At 37.9% G+C, this 27,253-nt stretch overlaps 1 protein-coding gene across 4 annotated transcripts; it reads left to right on the top strand.

The window, feature by feature from the left end:
* The first annotated feature begins 790 nt into the window (after positions 1–790).
* On the top strand, positions 791–26,999 carry camsap1a (calmodulin regulated spectrin-associated protein 1a). Of its 4 annotated transcripts, none has more exons than XM_038275011.1 (19): positions 791–1,159; positions 1,542–1,729; positions 9,013–9,275; positions 10,153–10,314; positions 10,398–10,478; positions 12,610–12,642; positions 13,548–13,689; positions 14,740–14,879; positions 15,058–15,154; positions 15,358–15,484; positions 15,882–15,964; positions 17,414–17,513; positions 17,630–19,877; positions 22,021–22,157; positions 22,253–22,461; positions 22,910–22,997; positions 23,133–23,209; positions 25,410–25,528; positions 25,635–26,999. In XM_038275011.1, exons 2-19 carry the CDS (start codon positions 1,543–1,545, stop codon positions 25,923–25,925), a joined length of 4,584 nt encoding a protein of 1,527 aa, XP_038130939.1. In that variant the 5' UTR covers positions 791–1,159; position 1,542; the 3' UTR covers positions 25,926–26,999. The 4 variants fall into 4 exon arrangements, with proteins under 4 accessions (XP_038130939.1, XP_038130937.1, XP_038130938.1 ...); XM_038275009.1 differs by having other exon boundaries at positions 23,088–23,209; XM_038275010.1 differs by lacking the exon at positions 12,610–12,642 and having other exon boundaries at positions 23,088–23,209.
* Positions 27,000–27,253: the final 254 nt, after the last annotated feature.

Below are 27,253 nucleotides of genomic sequence, written 5' to 3'. Positions count from 1 at the left end.
TTTTTCTCAACATCCTGGATGAAATCATCCCAGAGGTTGAATAAGATAAAAAAAAAAAGATCCATCCATGGCATGGCTTAAATGGAAACATGTATACTTAGACTTACACATAAAACTTATTTATTATTATTTATCCCTTGGGATTACTCCTTCGGGGAAATTGAGGTTCTAGTAGCTTATAGTACAAAAGTACAAAAGCAAGATGCCTGTTGGAGCTATCTATTGTTGATTTCTTTATCCATTTGAATTGTTTTAATTCCTAAATGTATTTTTTTTTTATTATTATTTACAGAATTTATTTGCAGGTTAATAATTGTTAATTCTATTTATCTTTGTTTCATTATTTTTCTTATTTATTTATTTTTTGTTCTGAGGTATGGCAGGAAGTGATGTGGATCATTCCACTTTCTATAAGTGTAGGGGCCTGAGAAAGGACCAGCAGGCATTTATGGTTTAGACCCTATGGTTTTTACCAGTGCAAGAGGGGTGGGACAACAGAAAAAATTGTACTCTTTAATTGTTGGCAAAAATAGAAAATAAACCATCCAGAACCATAATCAAGACCATTGAAATTTATTTAATTGAATTCCTTTACATTGAATCCACATCAGAAAATCAAGCCAACAGCTTTGGACTATAATGCAATCAAAGAACAGGTGTTCCAGACTTTCACTTTCAACCTCACAAAAACAACAGTTTTCAATCTAATTGCCATCTTTGCTTACAGATAGTAAATAGAGAGACACTCTAACCCGTGAACAACAGCGCCCTCAGCTGGTAAACCAGTATATTCCAGGCAGGTAACACCCGTCCCCATAGATACAGGCTCCTACAACAGCGCTCCTCTAGCACCGGTAGACCGCTGACTTCTCCGGGCAATGACAGCTTCTTTATGAAGCAGCTAATGTTTACACTTTCAATTTCCCACCAGAACGTTCTTCCGGATGGTTGCTAAACAGGCTATTCTTCATCATTGGATTAACGGACATCCAGCGACGGCTTCGCTCCGACAGGCCGGAGATTTGTGTCGCTGGACAGGGAGGAGTCTCCGTTATTCCACCGTTGGCTGGAGGATCCAGGCCCAGCATGTCTGCTTTTTAACATTACAGCTACCTGCAGAGCCGAGGCTATACACAAGGACGCAAATGCGCTCTTAGAAGTGAGTCTCTATTTATAAAAAATATTGATTATATAGGATAACGCACTGTCTATTCTTTGCTAAATTAATTTATTTAATTATTTATTCTGGCATTAGAACCTCTGTTCCTTATTGTTCAAAAGTGATGGGTTATAAATAAGAGCTGTCAATGATCTGCAGACTTCAGCATGACACATCACCATCTGATTATCACTGCATTAAAGCATTTACTTATGAGGAGTGAGATAGAGGAGGCGAGCCTGGAAGATCTATATTATTTTATTTCATTTGATTTTATTTTACATCACCAAGCAGGTGAAGCAGGCCCTGCTTGTTTTGTTCTCTGGTGATGTAATGCTCTTTGCCTCCACTAGCTGGGAGATCTTTGTGTCTCTGCCTGCAGGATGGATGTGAGTGCTGGCAGGGACAGCACCTGGAGGAGAACAGCACGAGCTGAAGATGAGGAGGATGGAGGAGGAGCAGGAGGAGGAGGCATGGAGGCTCAGGTTGTACCACTGGAGCTCTACGATTGTGCCAGGTCCAAAATAGAAGCTAACCTACGCTGGTTGTTTGCTAAAGCCTACGGCATAGGTAAGGATCTCTCCTCCCTCTGTTCTTCCCTGCACATACTCTTGAGCAATTATTTAATCAGACATTTCTCTCTTGATGTGTACAGAAAAAAGAAAAGAAAATATGTTTGCATCTCTGTATGTTCCTGGGGCCCCCATAAAACATGTATAGTTAATATAACTATTCCTTATTTGTGCAGATTAATGACGTTTTTGATAAAAAAATAATTTCGCTGAAATGCCATTAGAATGCTTATAATATTAAGTGTGTCTCAGTGCCAAATCTAGCTACTTTTTCTGCTTTTGGAGACCAAGCAACGACATATAAAGCATCGAACTCTGCTCTCTAGAGCAAGTAGATTGGTAACCCCGCCTCCTGCTCTCCTCTATCTTGTCTGCTGTCATGATTCATGCAGCTATTATTTCATACAAATGAAAAATGGAGAACAGATAAGCAGATCATGGCTTGTCTACAGTGAAAAGAAGGGCTGGGTTATTTACTTTTGCTGTCGCCTTTTTGGAAACACAGGGAGGAGCAATCAGTTAGTGAGTGTAGTGATTGGGAAAAAAATCCTTCATTCCTTTCGAGACAGCATGAAAAGTCAGCTGTGAACAAAACATAGAGAGGAAAACAACAAGAAAAACAACAACAAAACGTAGAACAAATAATGTATGTCTATTCTATTCAAATTTCTGTATCTGTATAATGGGTCGGTTTTATGTGTTGTCTTCTCAATTCAGAGGTCCCCTGCCTGTCTTTGCCTAGGGCCCGAAATTTTCTAAGTCCACCCCTTTGTATGTTACAAGAACATAAGGGAGTGATCCTAAAAGTTATTCATTTTGATTTCATGTACACACAGGTGCCCCATTCACTTTAATGCCTGTTAATTAATCCAGAGTAGAACAGTGTTTTTCAGAAGGGTCGAGGAAACTTTGTCTAAAATTATTATATTGAGGATAGATGGAGTTATGCACAATGAAATCCTGAAATAAAACGTTTTTAAAGCTGCAAAATGATTGATACTGGGATTTAACTTTCCAGCAGGACTTGTAGATCCAACAGTAAAGGAAGGGTTTTAATTAAAGTATGTATGCATGCAAACACTGTCCACTGAAATTCAATACTTAGATGCCATAAAGAATGGGAAGGAATAGTTTAAAAATGATGTCTGCACACATCAATGAATCAATTGATCCAACACAATTTGTATTTCTGCTCCAGTAAAGGGATTTGCTATCAGCTAAAATGATTAAACTTCCCTAATTTGCTCTGTGAATTAAAATCATGCAGTTTGTAGATAATTTAGAGTGAAAAGAAAAACAGAAGCAGAAACCAAATGCAGGAGGTTAAACCTTTTTCTGCTGCTGCATTAATCTTTGATAACCTAAATAGTTTTGCTGTTTTTGAGAAGTCAAGCTTGTGCATCTACCAGCTGCTAAAGTTCAAGGCTTCAGAGCCTTAGCTGACCTTTTCTGATAATATTACCTTCAGGGTTTAGATTATTATATTTTCCATCAGATTTATGCTGCTCCAAAAAGTATTTAGCTGAGTAAAATAAAAATAAAAAACATAATTCAGACTTTTAGAGACTCATTTTCGTCATTTACACCTGGGAGCATTACTCTGCTTTAACTATGTGTGGTTACTCTAAGGATATTTATAAAAGAAATCCCAAAAGTACATCTTTTTTTATTATTATTTGGATGTGCTGGTCTGATTTGTACTGATTTTTGTCTGTCTTCGCTCCAACTGTGTCCTGAGATCTCCTCTATGGTTTAAATGCTTTATGGGTTAATTTGTGAATCAATGCCTTCTCTTACTCTGAATGTAGACAGACGGCTCTGTGTTTCTGCTCAGTGACGGGCTGCTGACCTGTCCAAACTGTAGCCCTGTGTCTGCTGATTTTAGGTTTAATAATTAAGGTCATGAAAAAAAATTATAAAAAAAAAATAAAATCTTATTTTGCACATTTCTGTGACCAAATCTTTATATACATTATTCTTTTTAAATCCAATATAATAACATGTTTTTACAGCATTTATTACTCATCAAAGTCAACTTTTTTTTTTTAGCTTCCTCTAAATAATAAAAAAAAAAACAATGAGAGCAGTTTTTCAAATCTTCAGCTTAGAGACTGAGAAGTCAGCCTATATGTCTCCTCCTTTAATAGAGAGGTCAGTAACATTGCTGGATCTAAATGAGACTACTGAAATATACAGATTACAGTGCAGTGCTGGTTAGTAGATGTCTGGAAATGACTCCTGTTATGTGGGTTTCTGTGCCACTTGCTATTTGCTCGCCATGGACTCTGAGGACTAGGTCAGTGCTGCTTTTTACACGCCACAGCAGAACATTGTTGGATTGGGAAGCAGATGCTGGGGCTGTCCTCATGTTACAGAAAAGTTGCTGTAGTTTATGACTCAGCCATAACAGACACAATCTTTTCCCACTGGAATCCTGCTTAGGAGAGCTCAGCAATTTGGCTGCTATTTGCAATTTTTTCCCCCCGTCTAGGTAATGAAGGGCACTCATAAGTGTTAATATTTGCTAAAAGACAGAATAGTCAGAGCCATTTTTTTTTTACTTTCTTTAAAGTCAGAAATTTATAAACCTTTCCTGCTTAATAGGGCCGCCTTTAAACTGTGTGAGCCAAACACTTACTGTAAATTGGATCTGTCCTTCCAAAAAGAACCGGTGGAACCGAGTCGGATTTTTAGGCTGCCTTATTCAAGCACCATTTCAGATGTGCTCATGATCTTCCTGTGAGACAAAAAGAATGATTTTTCAAATAGCTACCTGAAAACATGTTGCATTTTAGGCACTTTTTTATTAATGTGGTGAGATGCTTAGGATCATTGCACCATTATCTTCCTGGATAGTGTCTTCAGATGTTGCTCCAATATTTCCGTATAATATTCTTTCCTTGTTCTGCCATCCATGTTGGGAAGTGCTACGGTCTATCCTGGCATAAAAGAACCACACAACATGACACTGCCTACTTCATACTTTTTTTTTTGTCAGGCATGCAAGCTTCCCCTAAGTTTAACTATACCCTTTACAGAAAAACACTTGTGAACAGACTAAAGGAGATGAATCCATTTTTTATTATTTTGTGCATTTGCAAACTTTATGTTGTTTTTAATGTGGCTTTTGGAACAACGACCAGTTTCTCTCTGAGAGGCTGTTCAGGGATTTTTATCTCAGCATAGAATTATTTCTTCCTGAACTTTCTAATTACTTGAAAGTGTTTAAAAAGATGAAAGTGGTTTCTGTAGGCATTTGAAATCGAACAGAATCAATAATCTGACTTGTGTTGTTGTTTCTTTCTTGTTTTATTCATTTCCAGTGTTTGCAGTGTTATTATTAAATTGCTTCCAGAGGAGTTCCTCTGGTGATCTCATGATATACCAAAGCTATGAAATCCTCATTGGGGCTTAGCTACACCATTTAAAGCCATAGATCACTTCTGTTCAGTTTCTTAGTCCTTGATTATTTGACAAGCTTTTAGAGTTCAAAGAATACAATGGAGTAATATTATTTTAATCTCAATTTTAATTCACCTTTTTATTTCGTTATTCATTCTAAATCCAGTTCTGAGGCGTGTTTGAGATTCATTCAGCCGTTTGATTGTTTAAGGTATAGTGGAGGAAGATTTCCGAGTGGATCATCAAAATAAGTGGTCCACCAGTGGTCAATCATACTGGTGATATGTTTCTGCAAGGTCGTCCTATGTGCTCGTCCCCATTTTCACTTACCGGTAATGAGTCTAACATAGTGGAAAAATTGCAAATCTTCTTTTGGAAAGTAAGCTTGTATGAGCGATGCAAACAGCAACTTTAAAACAGAGCGTGCACAAGGAGAAATGGGCTAGTGCACGCTCTCGCATGCATCTAATAGCTCTCCTTCTTGGGTGCGGGTACAGGGTTATGCATGTTAATTTTTCTTTAAAAGTGGAGAGGGAGGGTCTTTTCAAAAATTCGCAAAAATCCTCCACTTTACCTTTAATTTGAGAGGATGTTGAAGTTAATTCAACATCCTCTAGTTATTACTCCTTTCATGCTTCATAGAATGATGCTTCCACCCTTTTAAAATGATCAGTTTCACTACTTGAAATATATTCTAGTTGCTTGGAATAGAGTGAGGCTGAAGACAAACGCAGAGTCTGCTGAATATTTCAGGATTGCAGTTCACTTGTGAGATCAAAGCTGGAGTTTTATCTCTGTCTTCTGCTGTGCTCATAGTGTGTTGTTTCTTTGTTTCCACAGCTAACACCTTTATATTTCTAATAACTTATCTTTTCTTGCCTAAGAAAGGAATCGGTGAATTGTCAAATATGTGGCAAATGGCAGCAAAATAAACCTGGTTGGACTTGTTTAATTTGATCAAATTGAACATATTTCTGGTTGCGTAGGGTAGAGTTTAGGACATATCAGCTTTAAATGCAAACCTCAACATAAATGCAGGGGTGTTAGGAGGACTGTCTTTGTTTTAATCTGGTGTGAAAGTCAGAGTCAGCCAGTCACATGTTTAAGTGTTTAATGGGATTGGACCTGAAGGCTTGTGTTCTGTTCAACAAAGCCTTCTTGTTTACACTCATAACATGCTAATTCCCGCCCAATGGAGACATATTTTACTAGATTATGTACCAGAAGTTTTTTTTTTATCCAATTTTGATTCTAAAGCTTTTTTATTAATAATTTTCTAATGTAAAAAAATTATTCCATGATAATGTAAAAAAACACACAAAAAAAAACTGTATCAGAGGTGCTACATGTTTATAATTTTTCTAATATTAAGTACCTTTCTCCAGAGGTACACCTAATTTAAATTGAAAAAGCTGCTAGGTTGGCTTTAGGCCTGCTAGGTAAAGCCTTTAGACGTGTCCACGTGTGCATTGTAAGGATTGTGTTTTTTCAGCATGCCCTCTTCTTCATTAAGCTGTCTTACTGGAATCGAAGAGCTGCATTATTCTGCTTCATTGCCCAGAGTCTGAAAGCCCTGCATCATCCGTTGGTAAGATGTTTGTGTCCTGCCTGAGACAGCGCGTGAACTGGAACAAAGACTCTCCTTATATAAAGCCACACAAAGACAACCTTTCTTAATTCCCCTCACACACGCTCACCAGGGTGGGCTGTGATGCTTCGATCAGATCGGTCCATATCGAGCAGCAAGGATTAGAGCAGAACTGCACACAAACACACTTCCTAAAGTCACAGACCGTAAAAAGGATGAAATGAGAAGAAGATGGGACAGCATCCCAGCCCCCACTATTAGCCATGCTGACATTTCTCCCCTCATCAACCATCACCACGGCAACCAAGAAAGGACAAGGGGACATTTAGGGTAGCTGAGGATGAGGCAGAGTGGAGCTGGAGCAAACCTAGGCAGACTTAATCAAACCTGATGTAGTGTGCAAAGAGCATTTTATATACAGGGTCTTGGATACTCATATGTACAACTATATCAGCTCTGAGCCAGAAGGAAAGTGTGGTGTTTACTGTGTCCAGCATGCAGTGGGTTGATAAAGGCACAGATTTCTGTTATTTAGGTCCACTCTTGCTGTGCTTTTGTTGTTCACTGAGTTTTGTTTTCATATGGGTAGTTAATAATATACATACTTGTGAAGACAAATATTATCCATTTTATTCTTTTGGTAGCTGAACTTATTTTCCTTGTTTGTCAATTTTTTGGCTTTTGGTTACACAAGAAAACAGTAATATAACAAAAAGCTTTGAGTCAAAATAAGATATTTCCCATGAAACTGCTGCGATTTTTATATAAAGCTGTTTGCATTGTTCATTACAAATGTAAATTGACCAAATGACAGTTTATGTGTCTAATTCTCAAACCAGACATATGTTCTTACATGCTCCTGCTCGTATAGCAATTGTTCTAACAACAGCGTAAATTGTGTTCAGATGTGGTGTAGGAGACAGAGGAAATTATTGACTTATAGAAAACATAAAATAAAATGTCTTCTCTATTAACAAAAACTGTCTGTATTAAATAGGAATAATGTTCAGAGTGTTGTTTCTCTCTTTTTGCTGTAAAAGGGCATCTCAATGCACCGCTACATATAAACTTTAAAAGCAATGTGTTTTTTTTCTCCAGTATATAGCTGTCACTCAATTAAGAGTAAAAGAGTATTAGTTAAAAAAGCTACTTAAGCAATGAGTAACTGAGGATAATTCTGCAATTAAAGTAAAAAAAAAAGACCAAACAGACAAAAATATAAAATTATGTGCATTTTTTTTTCATTAAGTCTAAAATCAGAAAAAAACATACAAAAGTTATTGCAAAATAGCAGCTTCTGACAAAAACATAATCCATAAAAAACATAACATTTCCCAACATAAAATGCATAAAATCAATAGATTTACATATGTCAGAAAAAATTAAGGTACCTCTAGTGACAAATATTTACCCTGACCTCCAAATGGCACAGCAAGCTCAGTTGATATAAACAATGTTAAAATTGTCAAATGTGTGACAGGAAAGAAGTCTTGCTCTATAATATGATCGGCTGTGAGATTCACTTCCTGCTTAGAGCCAAAAGGAAGCAGCTGGTCTGCCCGTGTTCAGACTTGAAAAATGAACACAGTGCTCTTTGTTTTATTTGTGCAAAGAAAAAAAATTCTTAAAGCATGTTATTGTGCTGAAAAACCTTTTTTGGTTTTAAAGACAATTTAAATTGGCCTGGGTTTCTATTATTGATCAATAAAACACATGTTATACTGAAGCAGTCTTGAGTCCTATATATCACTTCATTTGATTCACTGTTTAAATCAAATGTATTTTGCTGATAGTAGAAGGTTTGTCTCTATTTTTTTGCTTGACAAGAACAGCTCTGTTCTTGTCACCGCTGCTCTGCATCAGAACCGAACGTGCTGGAAGCTAAAGATCCTGCAGCCTCTAAATCTGGATTAACAAGTCTAAGAATATAAAAATAACCACCTAACGTGTGTGTCCATGAGCAGGAAAACACCAGCTTAAACATCGGTCCTAAGTCTGTTAACTCATTGACTTACAACCTGACATGTTCAGCATCTGAGTTTGCCCTAGGGCTGTGTTTATTCCTCTCCAGACAGTCTAATTCCTCTTCAGTCTGTATGCTGTGTGGTTATGTAACATGGTGAAAAGGAAAAACTTATGTGGGTGATGGGGCAAACTGTTAGGATATTTATTGCAAAGATATATCTTTCTTTACATTAAATTAAAGAACAAAACCCAGACAAAGCATTCTGTAAAAAAAACAAACAAACAACAAAAACAATAAAAGTTGTCATTGGCATTCCGTTTTACAGATAACATCCCTACAGATCTTCGGGATCCATTTTATACAGACCAGTATGAGCAGGAGCACATCAAGCCCCCCATCATCAACCTGCTGCTGTCTGGAGAGCTCTACAGCCGAGTGTGTGGGCTCATCCTTCCAGCTGAACAGGCCGCCTCCCTGCAAAGCCACCAGTCTGTCATCAAAGCCCTCTCTAGGAAAGGAATCTATGTCTTGGAGACCAACAACACACCAGTGTCTGATCGGGATCTCAGCTCCTTTCCTATTAAAATGGTTTGTAATTCGTCCTGACTCTGTCAAAAGCGCAAACAACAAAAACTGCAACTGCTAAAATCAGCCAAAGACACAACCTTTTAGAGACACTTTTGCTAACTTAATTTGTCCAATTATGTATTAAATAATGAAGAGTTTAACACACATCTAAAAGGTCCTGTGGAACATCTCGTTAAAAAGTTCCTTAAAAAGAAACGGCTGAAATTCATTCAGAGGTTCTAAACAATACTAAAAAGTCTCTATAAGAATAATTATTTACTGAAGTGTTTTAAAAGCTTCTTAAAGAGGAACCACGTCTCTTCCAGTGGGTGAGTCTGAAACCTGCTGCTCCATAGGTCCTTTGTGGCTCCAACAGAACCAAACAAGGAATTTGAATTATAAAGACAACAAGTAGTCGCTCATTAGCAGCACTAATGAACATTCCTGCTGGTCATTCGGATTGTGAGCCACTGATTGTATACAAATTCAAAGTGCCATAAAAGTGATATAAAACTTATTCAGTTGATTTAAAGATCCAAAGTGGTGTATTAATCAGACATTCATTAGAATATGTGTTTTTTAGTCCAATAATACACTGAAAATAGTGAAATAATTTCTTTTTTTATGTAGGTCAAACTCCACATTCAGCTATTGGAAGTCAATCATTTAAAATCAGATCTGACAGTTTTGGTGGTTTTTGAGTCTGATAATATAAGAAACCAACTATCAAATAATTATTAGGCTCAATGTGCAACATGGTTATTTATGGGGATTCTGTCCACAGTGAGGTTGTTTAACCCTCTCCCACAGTGGGGTAAATACATGATCATAGCATCATAGCTTTTCTATGTACTTAGTAAAACAGATCTACAAATCATCCAAATCTCTGTCCCCTCAGAATTCCCACGTCCACCTGATCGATGCTCTGATGATGGCCTATACGGTAGGAATGATCAGCACAGAGAAAGTGGTGTCGTCTGTGAAGCGATTTTCAAACATCACTGCCTCCAAGGAGCTTCCTTATGACCTGGAAGATGCTATGATCCTTTGGATTAACAAGGTTTTAACCAGGCAAATATGTTCAGGTTTTGGATTTTTTTTAACACTTTCAGCTTACTGTATTTATTATTTTCTTTACCTTAGGTCAACATGAAGATGAAGGAGCTGACAGAAAAAGAGAATAAAATGAAGCAGCACCTCATGGAGTCACCAGGTCACCATAAGGTATATGATTTTTTGTTTTCTCATGTCACTCCACTGTTTAAAAAGGCTGAGTATTGAATTGTGTCCTTATTCACGAATGAAGTTGTGCTTTTTTTAAATGTACTAGAACAAACATGGCATGTCACAGAGTAGGCATGCATTATGGACACCTTATATTAGTGTCTGGCAGCATGTGACTCCATGTGGTACTTTTATTTGTTGTGTAATTTGTTTTAAATCTGCTGCTTTGTGGTTGAAGTACCTCTAAAGTCGATTCAAGGCTCAGAACAGAGGACCCAGTATTCAAGGCCAGATAGACATAAGGATTACTTTAAAAATGTTTCTTAATAAATCGGAACTGTAGTAGCAGCAGCTAGGCATCTGAGGCAGGAAACTCTAGTTTAACAGTTCAGTCCATGCCCAGAGAAAACAATAGGATCCAGGAGTCCAAAGCTGGGCCAGGAAGACAGATCAGAATAGGCAGGATCAAAGGTTCAGGAATCCAAAGCCAGGTCAGGCAAATAGATCAGGACTGAAACAGGCAGGTTCAGAGGTTGAGAGGCGGAAGAAGTCAGGATCAGCTAATCAGAAACACTCAGGTAAAGCTAAAAACACTCACCATTGGCTAGAGAGAACAAGAATAATCTGGCGCCGATGACTGGGTGCAAGCACCTTAAGTAGAGGCAGGAGCAGGTGGATCAAATGAGCAGTGATTAGAAACCGAGCAGTGTGGGACAGGTGAATTTGAATAAATAATTAAGCCAGTCATCAGTACCAAGATCATGACAGTGTGACAGTAAAACAAACTGATTAGTAATGACATTTAACTTTCGGCATTTTATCTGCCTGTATTCTCATTCATTTACTCAGAATATCATTAAAACTGTCTTCCAAACTTTAGAATTTCTGCTGACAAAACCCTTTATGGACAAAACCCTTTACAAGCATTTGCAGCCCTTATAAGGTGCAAAAACCTTGTAAGATAAAGTACTATTTCATTGCTTTATCAAGATTAAAGACTGAAAGAATTTGAAAAGTCAAAAGTGAAATTTTAATGCAGACAATAATTTTGGGAATGAAATATGTAATATGTAAAGGTAGTTTTATTTGATTGAAAAAAATAATCTTTACCATTTTCTGTTAAACAAATGCAAATATAGCATTTTTTTTATTCTTTATTGATTTGATTTGAGGGATTAGGAACTTTTTATCTATTAATTAAGGACTTTTGCTTTTCTAGGGTATAGATATGAACTCAGAAAGTTCACAGTTATTCCTGTTGCTTTTGCACATTTTTTAAGCATACATTTTCCTTTGCCCTCAACTTTTTTTTTTAATAGTGCCCTGTCTGGTAATGTGGCAATAAGGATAATTGTCTTGATGCCAAAAAGAGCCCAACAGATTTACTTTTACAAGAGGAGCAGTAGGGCTATCGCCATAGTGCTCTGCTTGTTTTATGTGTACAAATTATTATAATTATGCAGGGAGTTTTTCAGATTATATGGACACTGCAATGTAAGTAGAACCGGAAAGGAAAAACAGAAAAAAAAGGAGAAAAGATGAAAGAAAGAGGAGACAAAAGGGAGACAACGACAAAACATCCTGAGTCTGCTTCATCACCTTCAAAAAGATGCAAAAGGAACAGCACAACCAACAGACATGTTACGAGACATACATACAACAAAGTAACACCCAGATACCATCGCTGAAGTATAAGTAGTATTATTTAATCTGACATGTACTCTGTGTTACCTGAAGATAAGAATATGGGCTTTCTGGAAGCCCTCGACTTTTCAGTAATGTGTAACAGCCAGCCTATTTGATGTGATTTTTTGGCGTCTTGTGGTCATGTCATGTCATGTTCTCATGAGTTTGTGGCAATGACACAACTTCACATCAAAACACAATGTAGAATTATGGGATTCTAATTTGGGGATTTTTGCCTGTATTGTGAAATTGGTTACCTGTATTTGAAATAACATTGCCTGTGATTATTTTCAGTCTAATCATCGTCCGTATACATTAGTATCAGACCTATCTCTTTTAGAGATAACTCTGATTTTGTGTCCTTTTATCTAAACCCTGACTTGCCTGCCGCTCTTACTGTTTGTGTCCCTCTAATCCTTCTCCCTGTGTGCCTCTTGGAAAATAGTCCCCCTCCAAATGGTACTGGAAGCTGGTACCTGTAAGTGTAAAATGTTTCCTATATGTGTGAGTGTTTGCATGTCGTCTGAATTGGTTTTGTGTATTTAAGTTTCTCACTTAAGCACTTACTTGGAAAGCTGAGTTAAAATAAGCTTTAAAAGGCTTTATGAAGGAGAAAACATAATAAATACAACACAACAGATACTGTAAGCCTTACAGTGTAAGGTGTACAAGGAAGGTGACTATGTGCCACCTAGTGGCAAAAGACGAAACCACCACTTCTTTCTCTGTTGGTCTGCTTTATTTTTAAGCCCCACAGCAATTCTATCTACATCCATTTTCCTCCATTACAATATCCTCAACCCAACTGTTACCATAAAGCAGCATGCATAGAGTCCAGTTTCAGACGGCTCCACATGCCCACCCACTGCTTGTTTCATTTCATTGTTAACTTCCACCCAATTATTTCTGTCTTCCCTCACCAGCCTGATTTATGGCATGCTCTGGCCTATTGTTTATTGGAGCCTCTGGAGTTCCCTTGCGTGGTAATGTACTCATCATTGACCCCTTTTTGTTTATTTTTCACCTTGGATTGTCTCTCCCTTTTATCTCCATTAACCCTAAATGTGGTTTTTTAGTTATTCATCTTTAAAACGAAATACTGCTGACATGATGCCAGTTCTCATAGGTGAAGGCTGATTAGTTTTTACCTGCCAAAATGACAAAACCCAGAGTGAATTGATATAATACAAAATATGAGTTTTTTATAAACGGTTCAGAACCACCTGGAGAAAGGAACTCCACTGTATGCATGTTAAAGTGAGGGAGCAGAGTTTTCAGAAAGTTGGAAATGTGCTTATGTGTGAAACGTGGACCTCTGGCTTTCTGTTTGTTTAGATAAGGTTGTCTTTCTTCTGTTAACCTGGCTCCTCCTCCATTATGTAGGTACGGTACCGCAGAGATCATCTCTCAGGTCGCACTCTTCAGCACTTCCCCTTGTTGGAAGACTTATTGAAGGATGTGAGTGACGGCACAGCCCTGCTTGTTCTGATCCACTTCTATTGCCCGGATCTTATTAGACTTGAAGGTTAGATGTTTTATTTTTTCTTCTTTTTTTTTTTTGACAAAATATTTGCTCATTTCTAGATTAGAAATAAAGTCATCACATGAAAAAACAGAAACATCCACATATTAGGGGTGTACCAGTTCACATATTCATACCCAAGATACCCAGTAGAACCCAGTTAGTTCTGTACATACAGTAAGTTTATCAAACAGGTACAGTGTTGATTTTTACCTTAACACGTGTAATTTGTTTATGTGCTGAACCCAAACAGATAAGACTCACAGCTTTATGTGAACTATTTATGCAATACAATTTGAAGAAACCTCCTCGGCGAAAGGGGATTCTCGCTTAAAGCTGTGCATGCTGCATTCAAGTGCAGCTGGGACATTAGGTCGTTTAATAATCAAAACAGCTTAAACATGATTTAACAATGTTTTATTCTCAAATATTGGCATAGTTATATAAAACTCTAGAAATTAATATTTGTTTTCAGAGTCTTTGTGGTATAATTTATCCATCCCGTCTTTGTAAAGCTTTTTCTTGCTGATGCTGATTTATATCTATCATTTTTTATAAATAAATTAGCTATAAATTATCTATAGAAACTATATAAAAAGATCACACCAGATATTATGTTACCCCTTCACCAGAGAACTTTTAAGTGTTTATCCTTTTTCTAGAGGCAGAGGCGATGAGTTAGGATTCACTGCAATATGGCTTCACTAATTTCAAACAAATTGATATTGAAATATCTTTACTTTGAATGTGCACGATTAACACAAATAGAATTGGTATTATTCGTTTTTAGAGAACAATCTTTTCATTCTTAAAATTTGGACACAAAGCACAAAATTGTTACATGCTTCTCCCTGTTTAGAGCTGAGTAGTATAGCTGATTTTAAAAGCATATGTAATAAACATTTTCTCTTCTAAATACCTTTAGTATGTCATATAAGATAATATAAATGTCTATAATAAGAAAAATAATTTTACTGAAAAGTAGACAATTTTTAATTATTGACAAAATTTTTGCCAAATTATTGACAATTATTTTGTCATGCTTGTGTGCAGATATCTGCTTGAAGGAAGTTCCCTCCATAGCAGACAGCTTGTACAACATCCATCTGCTAAAAGAGTTTTCTGTTGAATATCTGAACCAGTGCTTCTATCTGAATCCAGAGGATCTTCTCTACTCACCACCTTTACTGAAGGTAAATTCGAAAAGTGTCATTGGAGTTACACTGGGCTGTAGTATAGATCTGGTTTGGCATTAACTAACTGACTGAAATGTAGACAGCCTCAGGGAAATATGCAGACTGTGAGATTTGTAGCTTTGTGTAGCCTAAAAAAGTCACCTATTTTTTATTATTATTAAATGTTGTCTTGCAGAATAATGTGATGGTCTTCATTGCTGAGCTTTTCTGGTGGTTTGAGAATTTGAAGCCAGACTTTGTTCACCCCAGAGACCTTCAGGAGGTCAAAGATGGTAAAATTACTTTGTTGCATTATAGATTTTCTTAAAGGGGAACGCCGTTTCCAAATGGGCCAAATAAAAAAATAAAAAAACGGCGTTCCGCTTTAAGCTTACATAACTAATTTAGATGAAAGCTAATTAATATAAACAACTTTATTAACCTGTCGGTTTGTTTTGCTTATAAATCTGTCTCTTTGTTTGTTTGCTTTTTCTAGTGAGAGTGCTGCTGCAGCCCAGAAATTCACGGTCTCATGTACCCATCTCAAATGTCACCAAACAAAGCTTCCTGCCAACGTCAAACTCAGCTGACATCTTCATCACAAACCACAGCAATGAGCCAAGGTATTAAGCAAAAATGCTGTCTCTAATAAACTGCAACAGAAAAAAACTCTTGTTTAAGACTGTAGTTCACTTCCATTGCATGCTTTTGTCTGGCTTTTTTGCATTTTAAATTCTACTTGACAATTTGTATATCTTTACTAAAATAAAGGTTTATCATGCAAAATGAGTATGTAGTGTGAGATGTACATTTGTATGAGCTGTTCTTAATCCCCACACTTCAGGACTAAACAACTGTACTGCTATTCAAGACACAAAAACAGAAATAAAATCAACTGATTTGTACAAATAGGTTAAATTAGACATATAATGGATGGAAAATATGTTTCTTAGACTATCTCTGTAATTAATGATCTTAGATATAATATTTATAACTGTTTTGTTTTTTTTGGGGTTTCAGCTCTAACTCACCCTCTAGCCCATCTCAGTCCTTACCGCCCCCTAGACGGAGACAAGAGAACGCTGTTGAGAGGGGCCCTTCAGGTAGTCCACGTCACATATTGTTGCACATTCTGTTGTCCCAAATATTGATAAAGATATATTTACTACGCACCAACAGCAGCAAAAAATGAAGAAATAGGATGAATAAATCAAGACCTACAACTTTTATGTGTTTTAAAGATATTCCAAACAAATGTATTCAGCTCTTCCTTTCCAGGAATGTGTTATTGGATTGTTTGAAAAAAATTACAAAGAAAAACATTAATGAAGACCAAAGAACTCACAGAACAGGTCATGGATCAACATGCCGAGAAGGATTAAGTTTTATCAAAGTATTTACAGCTATGAACACCACCGTGAAGCAATGTTCAATCTGTATTCGAAATATGAGAATGACAAGGATGGATTTAAACTGGAAAAAACTTGGAAGGGCTTCATAAGACTTTAGGTGTAGTTAGAGTTTCACCTCCCAGCAGGACAGCATCACTGAATGTACAGCCAGGGTTGCAATAGAGTGTAGAAAAAAACTTGGATGAGACTTTAAAGATTTTTTAAATAATATTGCTACCTGTTGCCAAAACACAGAAATGCAGCAGTCTTCTGCTCATTTTTGAGGCCCACGCTCATACTTAACAAGGTTCTTTTTTAGTTTTGTACCTCACTTGGAGTTTCCATCGGTGTCTTAGTTTAGCTGAATCCACAAAATCCATCTTTAATATACTGCTTTGATTGTCTGTTACGTCGGATACCTTTAACATGGACGTGCTTGACTATCCGCCGAACGGTGAGGGGACTTCCAACTAAAAGTAAATTCAGGAAAATAGGCTACAAGCTTATATTTGCATCAGCACTGAACTACTGAGGTGTCAGTCTGATCATCAAACAATGTTTTAGTCAAAAATATTTTAAAAAGGCTATTTTAAAGATGTTTTCCATTAAAAACTTACATAATGTCTCTTTAAAAAAACTTTGAAGACGGAGGATTTGGTATTTTACAAAGACGAAGGGGTAAAAACTTAATATTTGAGGTGCAACCCTGGCAAAGACATTCCCCGTAAGACTTTGTGCAAATGACCGCAAAAAGGTGATTTTAAAAAGCTTTGACTCTGCAGGATATGTATCCTTTTCTTCCACCTCATAGATGTGCACCGATTTGTGTTGATCTTTCCAATACAAACCTGTTAAAAATTATCAACTCTGGTTGTATGGTGACAAAATGTAAACAAGTTTCAGCGGTCAGAATACTTGTATTTTTGTTTTTGCCCCCAAAAAAAGGTTGCTAAAAACGTACAGTCTTTAGGCACCTGACTTTTGTTCTTTTATATTTATTCGACTAACTACTTCTATGAAAAGTTATATTAGTGAGTTTGTTACACATTTCAGACCTGAACTTTTGATCAGATTTGAGTCCATCTTTTAAATCTCCTAAATTCCTAATAAGTGACTAGTGATTTTGCAGATTTAACAAATATTTCTTTTAATATGATTAAGGTTTTGCTTCTCAAGATGTAGGAAACAGGCCAAACTCCACTGTGCAAACAGATGGACAGCGTCAAGACTCCATATTGGCATGGCCAGAAAGAAGGGCGAGGTGAGGCAATGATTACTTCTGTTTAAAGGCATTTCTCGGTTTTAATTGTAAGTGAAAGTGGGTGTTGAAAACCAATTTCATGGTTTTAACCCATCATCTCACTCTTCCCTGCTTAGACCTTTGTCTCAGCCAGTGCCGTATGCAGTGCATTTTGCCAAAGAAGATAATGAGGACAGCATTAGCCTCGCTCGGTCCATCAGCAAGGACAGTTTGGCCTCTAACATCATTAGCATGACCCCGAAACACAAGCTAGGATCAGTTCTGCCTCACAGACTCAGTGGCCAAAGCCTTCTCAGCCACATGCGCATAGAGGACGAAGAAGAGGAATTTGAGGAGGAGGAACTGGTTGCTGTCATTCATCCATCCAATCTTTCTCGACGTCGAATCGTGAGCGAAATGGAGCAGGATGAGCTGGAAGCACAGATTGGACCGTCATTCAGCAGGGTTTCTGATGGCTCTCATGTTGCCCGTCATGACTCAAGTCCATTTGGTCATGACCATCAGGCGGGAGGTTACTATCTGGAACCTTTGATACCAACTGTCCCAAAGCAAGCCAAGGAGAAGTGTATATCAGTGAACAAGCAGGAGGAAAGTGGGGAGAATCACTGCAGGGCAGTAGCAGCAGTGAAAAAAAACCCTACAAATATACCAAACTCCTCAAAAAGGAAGTTCCCCGTGGTTGATTCAGTACTCACTTCTCCCAGGCCCCCTGTCGAGGGGTCAGTTGATGCCCCCCAGTCTCCAGGCTTTTTTCTTCACTTGGGGGCTGAATCAGAAAAGCACATTCATATCTCAGCTGTCACAGAAGCAGGGCAAGACTCGGACTCCGACATTGCTGACCTCGAGGAAGACGATGAGGAGGACGACCAGACAGAGCTGGAGAAGACTTTGAGGGTGAATCGTTTAGACAAGAGCAACATCGATGAATTTGGAAATGGAGAAGTTGAGTCGGCAAAGCTTAGAGAGGACTTGAAGGTAAGCGAGCATGAGGATAAAGAAGATGCAAGCGGACGTTCAAGCCCTTGTCCCAGCACCGTGTCGTGGGCGAGCAGCTGCAGCGCCTCGGGTAGCATAGGAGTCAAAATGACCAGCTTTGCAGAGAAAAAGCTTCTTAAACTTGGCCTTCGTGAGGGATACTCAAGTACAAGTAGCTCCCAAAAGACCACACCTGATGGGTCCGAGATTCCCCCTCCATGGCATGTGAAGGATTCTAATCCCATGTTGGGGAAGAATATAACTGTTAGATCTTTTGTTCCCTCAGAGCTGCTTCAGCTTCACATGCAGCTGGAAGAGCAGAGACGTTCAATAGAATATCAGAAGAAGAAGATGGAAGCCCTGTCAGCTAAGCAGAGACTAAAGCTTGGAAAAGCTGCATTTTTGAATATTGTAAAGAAGGGTGGAGGAAGGAGCGACACACTTCCTTTACCCCTAAAAAAGTCCAAGGAGTCTACTGGATCAACATCTACAGAGAGGAGGAAAGCAAAGCCGCAGTCATGTAAAGATGATTTATGTCTCGATGCTCTGAAAAGTCAAACAGAGGGACGGCCGATAAACAGAGACAAGAGCTGGAACTCTCTTTCTCAGGATAACAGTCCTGAACCAGATTTCAATGAATGCTCCCACTCTATAGATCTACTCAATCAAGCTATCAGCTCTATCCAGCAACAGATGATGCAGCTTTCCTTGCAGCAAGACTTTCTGATGAAACAAAATGTGGTCTCACCACCAGAGCATGCACAAACAGATAAAAGCACAGACTCCGGGATAGATCCAAATACACCCCAAACAGTATCCTCTACCTCAGACTCTAAAGCCTTTGCAGCTCACTTTGTAGATATCGGTGGCAGTAGTTCGATGCCTTCCCGCCGTCCTCCCAAACTTACTTCCAGCCAACGACACAAAGTAGCAGAGCGCAAACAAATGAAAGAAAAAAGCAAACCGGCTTTAAGTAAGTCCACCGACCCGCTCCAGGTAATCACGACTTCTTCACGGGAATCTAATGATGAAGAACTGGAGACAGCCAGTGCTGCTGAAGTACAGAGCGTTCAGAGGAGTGCTACATTCAGAGTGCATGGAAGCACTGAAAAGGGAAGTGCGCACTCTCCAGGCAAACTAAAATCACATAACTCGCAAGTTATGTTCAAGACATCTGAATCTGCATCACTGGAAGCAGAACAAGAGGTAGACCAAGCAGCCAACTACAGCAAACAGAATGACTGTGCCGATGAGAGCGCCAGGATCAAGAGTCAGCTGATCGAGGTGGACCTGTCAGAGCTAAAGGATCCAGTGGAGGATGCCGGCGCAGATGTCCTAGAAAGCTCAGCAGAAGCCGAGCAGAAAGGTGTAATAGGCTTCTTCTTTAAGGTAAATCCAACTGTTATTATTTTTGTTGTTGTTTATTGACATGTACGGTAGCTTTCTTTGACTTCTCAACATTTCACACCCCTTTTAAATAACGTGTTACATTACAACTACAAACTACTTTTAAAGGGATTTTTTTTTTGATAGACAACACATGCAATGTAAAACTGTGATGTTCAGGTAAAGGATACAAGGTCTTTAAAATGAAACAAAATAGACTGTGTATATTTTTTTAAGCCCCAATAAGTCAGCACTGGGTAAAGTACCTTTAATTACAATTACAGGTGAAAGTAAGCATTTGTCTACACGGGTTGCACCTCTAGCGAGTGGAGGACACTGCATTTTTATTTTCTTGCGTTCTTCCTTGCATTTGTTTTGGGGTTTTTTGGTTTGGACTTTGACTGGGACAGGGTTCCGCAACTAGGGTGAACAGATCCCATTTCACCACATGTGGGACAAAGAACATGTTTTTGTGTGACAATGTGAGACATCAATGCATCAAGGAGGTCTTAAACAACTTTAAAGAACTTTAAAATTTCTGTTTTGCCCCTTTGCTTATAACATTACTATGCTTTGCCATCTGGTTGATTCAGTAGTACATAAAAACCTGCAATTAAAAACATAACAAATATATTGCATTATTAAACTTTTCCAAGTTCTCTCACATGAGAAAACAAAGTAATCTAGGAGCTTTCATACTATTTCAAAGTGCCTTAAGTTAACACACCTGACTGTGTATAATCAAACAGAACGGTCAGGTTTATAATTGTTCTTTCAAATATAGTATTTTAATGTGCCTTGTCTCATAATAATTTAACTTTACTAATCTCACATTGGAGAAATTTCATTGGGTGGCACCCAGGAAGCAGTGTGGGGTTAAGAGTCTTGTTCAGAGACCCAGAGTCGCAGTCTTTGGGAGTGGGGCTTGAACTCAGAAGCTCAGGATTCCAAGCTCTATGCACTAAACATTAGGCCACCACTCCTCAACTCTGCAACAACATGGAGCAACAACATAATACCAGGACATCTCCAAACGCCACATAAAGAGTTTTCTCGAGTAGAACAATATACATAACCACACATTTAAGTAGAACATGCACTGAAATACTGTAGGTTACATTTCTGAAAAAAACAAAACCCATTCAGCTAGGAATCACACCCTGTAGATTAACTGCATAAAATATATGTTTTTGGAAATGATCTTCATTTACTGGACAATTTTAACCAAAGAAAAATGAACAAAACCAGAAATATGACTCAAAACTGGTCAGAAGGAAAAAAGAACTTAAATGAAATAAAAACATTTCTTCAATTTTTCTCCATCATAGTAGAAATCAGTGCTCTTCCAGCACCAAGGAGAGAAACTGGCTGATTTTTTATTTTTTTTAAATGTTTTGTCAGTCAAACGTCTTTCAGTTCTCTCCATCACAGACAATGCACTTTCAGCACCACAGAAAGCACCTGCCTGTGAAACACAAGAAAAGAGCACAGTCTTAAAATCCAGCACCACTCTGGCTCAGTGCTCACAATATTCTAATCTATATCTTAGACAGCTATCTTGCCTTAGATGTTCTTGGCTTTATACTGCTGGCTTGAGCGTGCAGCTTCTAATAAGGCCTTCTGCTTAAGTGCAAAGCTGTAGAATTCTTTGCAACTGTATTGCAAAGTTGCAAAGTTGGTCTTGACTTGAGTATCCCTCTTGATGAGCTCCAACAGCGATGGTTCTTCTGCTCACTCTAGGCTGCAGTCATGTGGGAAAGCATTCTTTCTGAAGTAGCACTGGTTATGAGGATGCTGAAGAGAAGGGATGCAAAAGCAGTCAGATTCGATACAGTCTTGTAGAAGTTGGAAAAATCATGTTTGATTGTTTCTGTCTTTTGGTCAAGAAACCGTTGGATAATAGAACTGGTCTTCATTCCAAAGAAGGAATAAATTTTTCGGAGCTTTGCCTTGAGAGTGAAAATTATGTCATATAGCTCACAGATGGTCCTATCCTGTCACTCCAACAGAAGCAAAACATCATAGAAGATCTTCACTATGTTATTGTTATTTGTTAATGTTAAAGAATTAGGAAAGGTTCAAGGGAGTTGTTCTAGGGCATTGCATGTTTGATCTGCATCATGTGTTGTTATTTAAAATTTTTCAGGATGATGAGAAGGCAGAGGATGAAATGGCAAAACGCCGTGCCGCCTTCCTCCTCAAACAGCAGCGCAAAGCTGAGGAGGCTAGACTCCGGAAACTGCAGCAAGAAGCAGAAAGTGAGATAAAACGTGATGAGGCTCGGTATGTTCTGGCCAAGATTCAAACACAGAAAGTCCAAAAAGATCCAAAAAATATTAAAGATAATTTTTTTTTACTTCTTGTGCTATTTACTCAAGACGGAAAGCAGAGGAGGACCGTATTCGTAAAGAAGAAGAGAAGGCCCGTCGAGAGCTTATCAAACAGGAGTATCTGCGGAGAAAGCAAGAAGCTCTTATGGAAGAACAGGGTCTCACCAAGCCTCGCACCAGGACCAAACCTCGGAGGAACAGACCCAAATCCATGCATCGGGGAGAAACCAGCAGCCTTCCTAAAGGATCCACAACTCGTAAGAACATTTGTTTTACTTGAGTAGTGTCCTGTGTTGTCTTCATTTGTGCACCTGTTTGTGGGCCTGCTGTGTCATCCTGTAAGAGTGCGCATGTGTGTCATGCAGGTGATTCTCTGAAGGTGTCAATGTTAATCAAAAACCAGAGTTCAGGAGCAGCCTGCAGGGGAGGTGAACTTTCCTACCTGCTCTGCATGACATCTATCAATAATGCAAACTGCAAAGAAAGTCTGCAAAGAAAGTCCATAGAATAAAGATGATATTTCTTATATATAGGCATGCTTTTTTCAATCCTTTTTTTTTTGTTTTGTTTAATTAATAAACAGGGTTTTATGAATCATTATGAATTAACAATATTTTGTGTGGCTTATCTAGTAAGGTAAATGCTTGTTTTAAGATACAAGTAGTGAAAGTAACTGGTAATACCTTCTTCTCGCTCCCTTATTAGCTGATCTGAGCTTCAGTCATCGAGGATCAACACTGTCGTTGGTGACTGATGCAGACAGCGTCATCTCTGGTGGGGCAGACTCAAACAGGTGACAACTTGTGTTTGTTAATGCACTGATCAGATTTAAAATCCTGCATCTCTATTTACATATCTATTTTTTTTAATACATATTTACAAGGGCTGCATCTGTGTGCTCTGTGGATTCGTTCCCTATGCTGAGCAGGGCATCCAGCAGGAACATGGACCGAGACTGGGAGAGCGCTTCCATAGCCTCATCAGTCATTTCAATGGAGTACAGTGGTGAGTCAGAAACAAAAAATGACAAGACAAAACACCTTTTTTTTTTATTCATCCTCACCTGCTGCCAGAAAATTTTCCCTAAATAAATACATTGATCTACTACCATCCAAGAAATAATCCCGTAATATTTTCACAGTAACAACGCTGTGGCAAGCCATTTTGATATGTACTAATTTTACTGAATATGTATTCCTGATAAAAGAAAAAAAAAAATTTTCTTTGTCTAAATGACCATTTCATGCAAACTGATATTCTCCACATCTAGAATAAACATTCTGGATGTCTAGAAATTTATTTCAGATCTCCATATTCCTAAAATTACTGGTCAGCATTTGCATTATTTTATTAATGAATAAAATTATTTTCAGATATCATAAGTACATTTTCAGTCAAGCTGATAAATTTCAGAATGGCCAGTTAAAATGTGTAAACATTTCGAGATATATAAAATAAATATTTTATTAGTACAACTTAGTTGGTTTTTTTTACCGTCTAAAATTCAGTTTCTGCTACAAAAATGTAATTTAGAAAATAAATTGTTACAGTTAGGTCTAGGAGTGTTATTTTAATCAGGAAAAATCTTATTTTAGTGACCCTCAAAAGGAACAACAGTGAGGAGAGTTCTTTTAATAAATGGTAAAACGGCCACTTGATATAAACTTACGCATTAAATGGTGCAACAGTCTTCTCCTTTTCCTCTTCCTCTTTGTAGCTCTAGCACTGCTTATCTGTCCTATAAACACATTCTCATCTTTTATTTTAGTTTTTTACATTTCTGAATTAAAATCTCTAGTTATAGCGGGGTGAAATAGGCTCTTCCTGTTGCCTGTTGTCATGGTTCGCACGTCCTTAACTCTGAGTGGACCTAGTTAAAATTGATTGAACTTATTGCTAGCAGCTGTTGTGATACAGAACACTCAGAGTTCCCGACTTTAGGCTAGATCAATTTAGATTTGCGGATATGAATCTGAGTTTTTACACCTGCTTCATGAAATGGACCCCTGGTCAAATAAATGACAACAGAACACAATCAAACCCATTCTGGCTGTTTAAATGAAGGTTGCTGTTAGCACAATACAAAATCCTCTTAACAGGCTGGTTGGACATCAAGTGGTTGTTAAGATCAAGGTGAACGGAGATTTAATTTTATCTCTCTTTTTGTCCTTTTGGAGAATTGATGTAACAGAATGAGAGTTGAGAGATTTTTGTAGCCTTCCTGCTGTAGAGGTTATTTCCCACAGCGGTGTTAGAGAGCAGTCGCTGTTAAATAGAATAATCAATCAATCTTTATTGTCAACTACAATTTGCATTGTAATCGAGATTACTGTTTCAGTAAAAAATAAAAGAATAAATGAAAAATTAAATACCTAACAATTCAAAATAAAGGCAGTATTGCTAACGTTATGAAAAAAAGCAGTTTATGTGTCAATTTCTAGAGAATAAACAACTTTTCTTTGGGGTTTAAAAACACTGCTGATGTTTCGAAATCTATAGACAGTTTAAAACAGAGCACCTTTGCTGTAATGTCTTACTGTTACATGCTCAAACTCCATACATCCATCCATTTTATTTACACGCTTAATCCCAAGGTGTGCAAGGTGTGCTGGTGTCTACGGGTGAGAGGCGAGGTTCACCCTGGTCAGGCCGCCAGTCTATCACAGGGCAACACAGAGACAAACATTCACACACACACTCACACCTAAGGAGAATTTAAAGAAGCCAATTAACCTAACAGTCATGTTTTGGACTGTGGGAGGAAGCTGGGAATTGTACCCAGGGCAGTGCTACCCACTGTGCCACTGAGCAGCCCATGCTATAAGTCATGCTCTCTAGCACTGCTTCAATATGTTGGAAAACACAAACTACTTTCAAACAGCTTTTCTTAACTCTCTCCTTCCCCTGACTTAATTTCAACAACCCATGAGTTCAGTTTAAGCTTTTCACACATTGATAACATCTACACTGAAGGGCTTTATCTTCAGGGTGACCTGATGCAGTCAATAAAAGAAGGTTGGGTTTGTGAATTTCCAAATTGCTGGTCACTGCTCAGTTTAGGCAGATCAAGCAAAAAAATTAACCTTAGCCATTTATATTTTCCATAGCTTTTCCATGGACTAGATTGTTAATAATATCAAACTTCTGATCCAAATTATTGAGGAGAGTGATTCAATTTTTATGTGTGTATTTTTTTTGTGTACAGGTCCTAAACTCTTCAAGGAACCAAGCTCCAAATCCAACAAGCCAATCATCATCAATGCCATCGCCCACTGCTGCCTGGCTGGGAAGGTTAATGAGGTCCAGAAGAATGTTATCCTTGAGGTCAGTGAAATAACCCAGGATAAATCTAAGCTGTGCTCACAAAGCTTCCTGCATTTTGTTTGATTTTCTGATCATGTGTGTTTTTGTCTCTTGTTATTATTTCCAGGAAATGGAAAAGTGTGAATCCAACCACCTCTTCATCCTCTTCCGCGATGGCGGGTGTCAGTTTCGAGCCATTTACACATACTCACCAGACACCGAGGTGATCGTCAAGTACACGGGCACAGGGCCGCGCACCATCACCGCCAAGATGATCGACAAGCTGTACAAATACAACTCAGACCGCAAGCAATTCACCGTGATCCCCGCCAAGACTGTGTCTGTTAGCGTGGATGCTCTGACCATCCACAACCACCTGTGGCAGATCAGGAGACCAGGGAGCGCTCGGAGAAAATGAGCAAAAATGACACTGTTTGTGTTTAATAAGCTACAGTTGGGCAGGACCCAAAAAAAGTACAAACTTGGAGAAGATTGATGGGATTAGAAGGAAAGTTAGATGATCTATGGCAGTGTGAGTATTTAACACCCACTAACTCACTGTACTCTGTCTTTTCAATTCGTTACCTTTTATTATGCATGGTACACTTATTTTAATTTTATCATAATCCAAAGCCACCTACCGTAGTCTTGTCCCGCTAAATCTCCTCCCAGAAGCAAACATGCTATGCTACTGATGCAAAGTGCAGCTTTAGGCAGGCTGTGATGTACCAAGTCAGGACTTTAAAGTTTGTTAACTCAGCTACGCATTTAAAAGCAAAAAAAAAACAAACAAAAAAACTAGTGGGATTCCTTCACACTGGTACCTACTCAGACGATGAGCTTTGAGCATACGGATGGGTTGAATATTAGCAGTATTGGTCTAGTTTAGGGTGTGTGCAGAAATGAATGATTGTGTCAGTAAGGGTTCAAGCATTGCTTTAAATTGTTATTTTATTTTGTTAATTTTATTCAATATTGAGTCTCTTTGTTGTTAAAAGTGAAACCAGGACCAGTAACATTGGTTTCACAGTAAGGGAAATATTCTACTATTCATCCTACACATAAAGCATTTTTTCAAATTATACCATCTCTCTGTGAAAATCCATTAATCAAAAGCAACCAAGTTATGTTGCCAAGCAGACGGCTTTTGCTCCTATTTTGTTGTCTGGTCAGGCATTAATGTTTGATGCAGCCTCGGTGGCTCAGCTATTTCCTGCTGATGAGCAGTTGTCAGTGTTTGGTAAAATGTTTGGAAAAGAAACTGCACTATACTTGATATATTTGTTTGCTGCATTTTGTACATTTTTGAACAATATTTTCTGTACATTATTTACAAGTTCTGTTTAATAAAAAAAAGTAGGCACTATTTTAAAGTTTCTTATGTTAGAGAGATCTTATGTCTGATGATTTCAGTTGTATATTTTATGTTTATTTATTTATTTTAAAGAGATATAATAAAGTGCAACAAGAAATTTTTCTTGTTAAAGTTGGACCAGTTGTATCAGTTCTTTATAAACCAAATATATTATCTTCTTTCTTTGCAGGTCTCTCAGTCTTAGTATTATCATACTTTTTTATTCTAACTGCATGTGATTGTAGTGTATGTTTGTAAAGGTTGTATTGTTTCAAATACAGCTAAGAGTTAAAACAGTTAATTGAAATGTAGACAAAAAGAAAAAAGCTTTTACTCAATCACCAGGTGAAAAGATTCTTGTAAAACATTTTTCTCTCTACATCCATTGCGTA

Source organism: Cyprinodon tularosa, unplaced genomic scaffold (assembly GCF_016077235.1).
Source record: "Cyprinodon tularosa strain WSP-4 unplaced genomic scaffold, ASM1607723v1 ctg94, whole genome shotgun sequence".
NCBI lineage: Eukaryota > Metazoa > Chordata > Actinopteri > Cyprinodontiformes > Cyprinodontidae > Cyprinodon > Cyprinodon tularosa.
Note: the sequence above shows the minus strand (reverse complement) of the source record. Positions and strands in the feature narration are given on the sequence as shown.

Excerpts from the sequence above, each read along its gene's own strand:
- camsap1a (XM_038275009.1), top strand. The coding sequence starts at position 1,543 with ATGGATGTGAGTGCTGGCAGGGACAGCACCTGGAGGAGAACAGCACGA. Across the intron at positions 14,880-15,057 it reads ACTCACCACCTTTACTGAAG|AATAATGTGATGGTCTTCAT; the intron begins GTAAATTCGAAA and ends GTTGTCTTGCAG. Across the intron at positions 25,529-25,634 it reads AGAAGAATGTTATCCTTGAG|GAAATGGAAAAGTGTGAATC; the intron begins GTCAGTGAAATA and ends TATTATTTCCAG.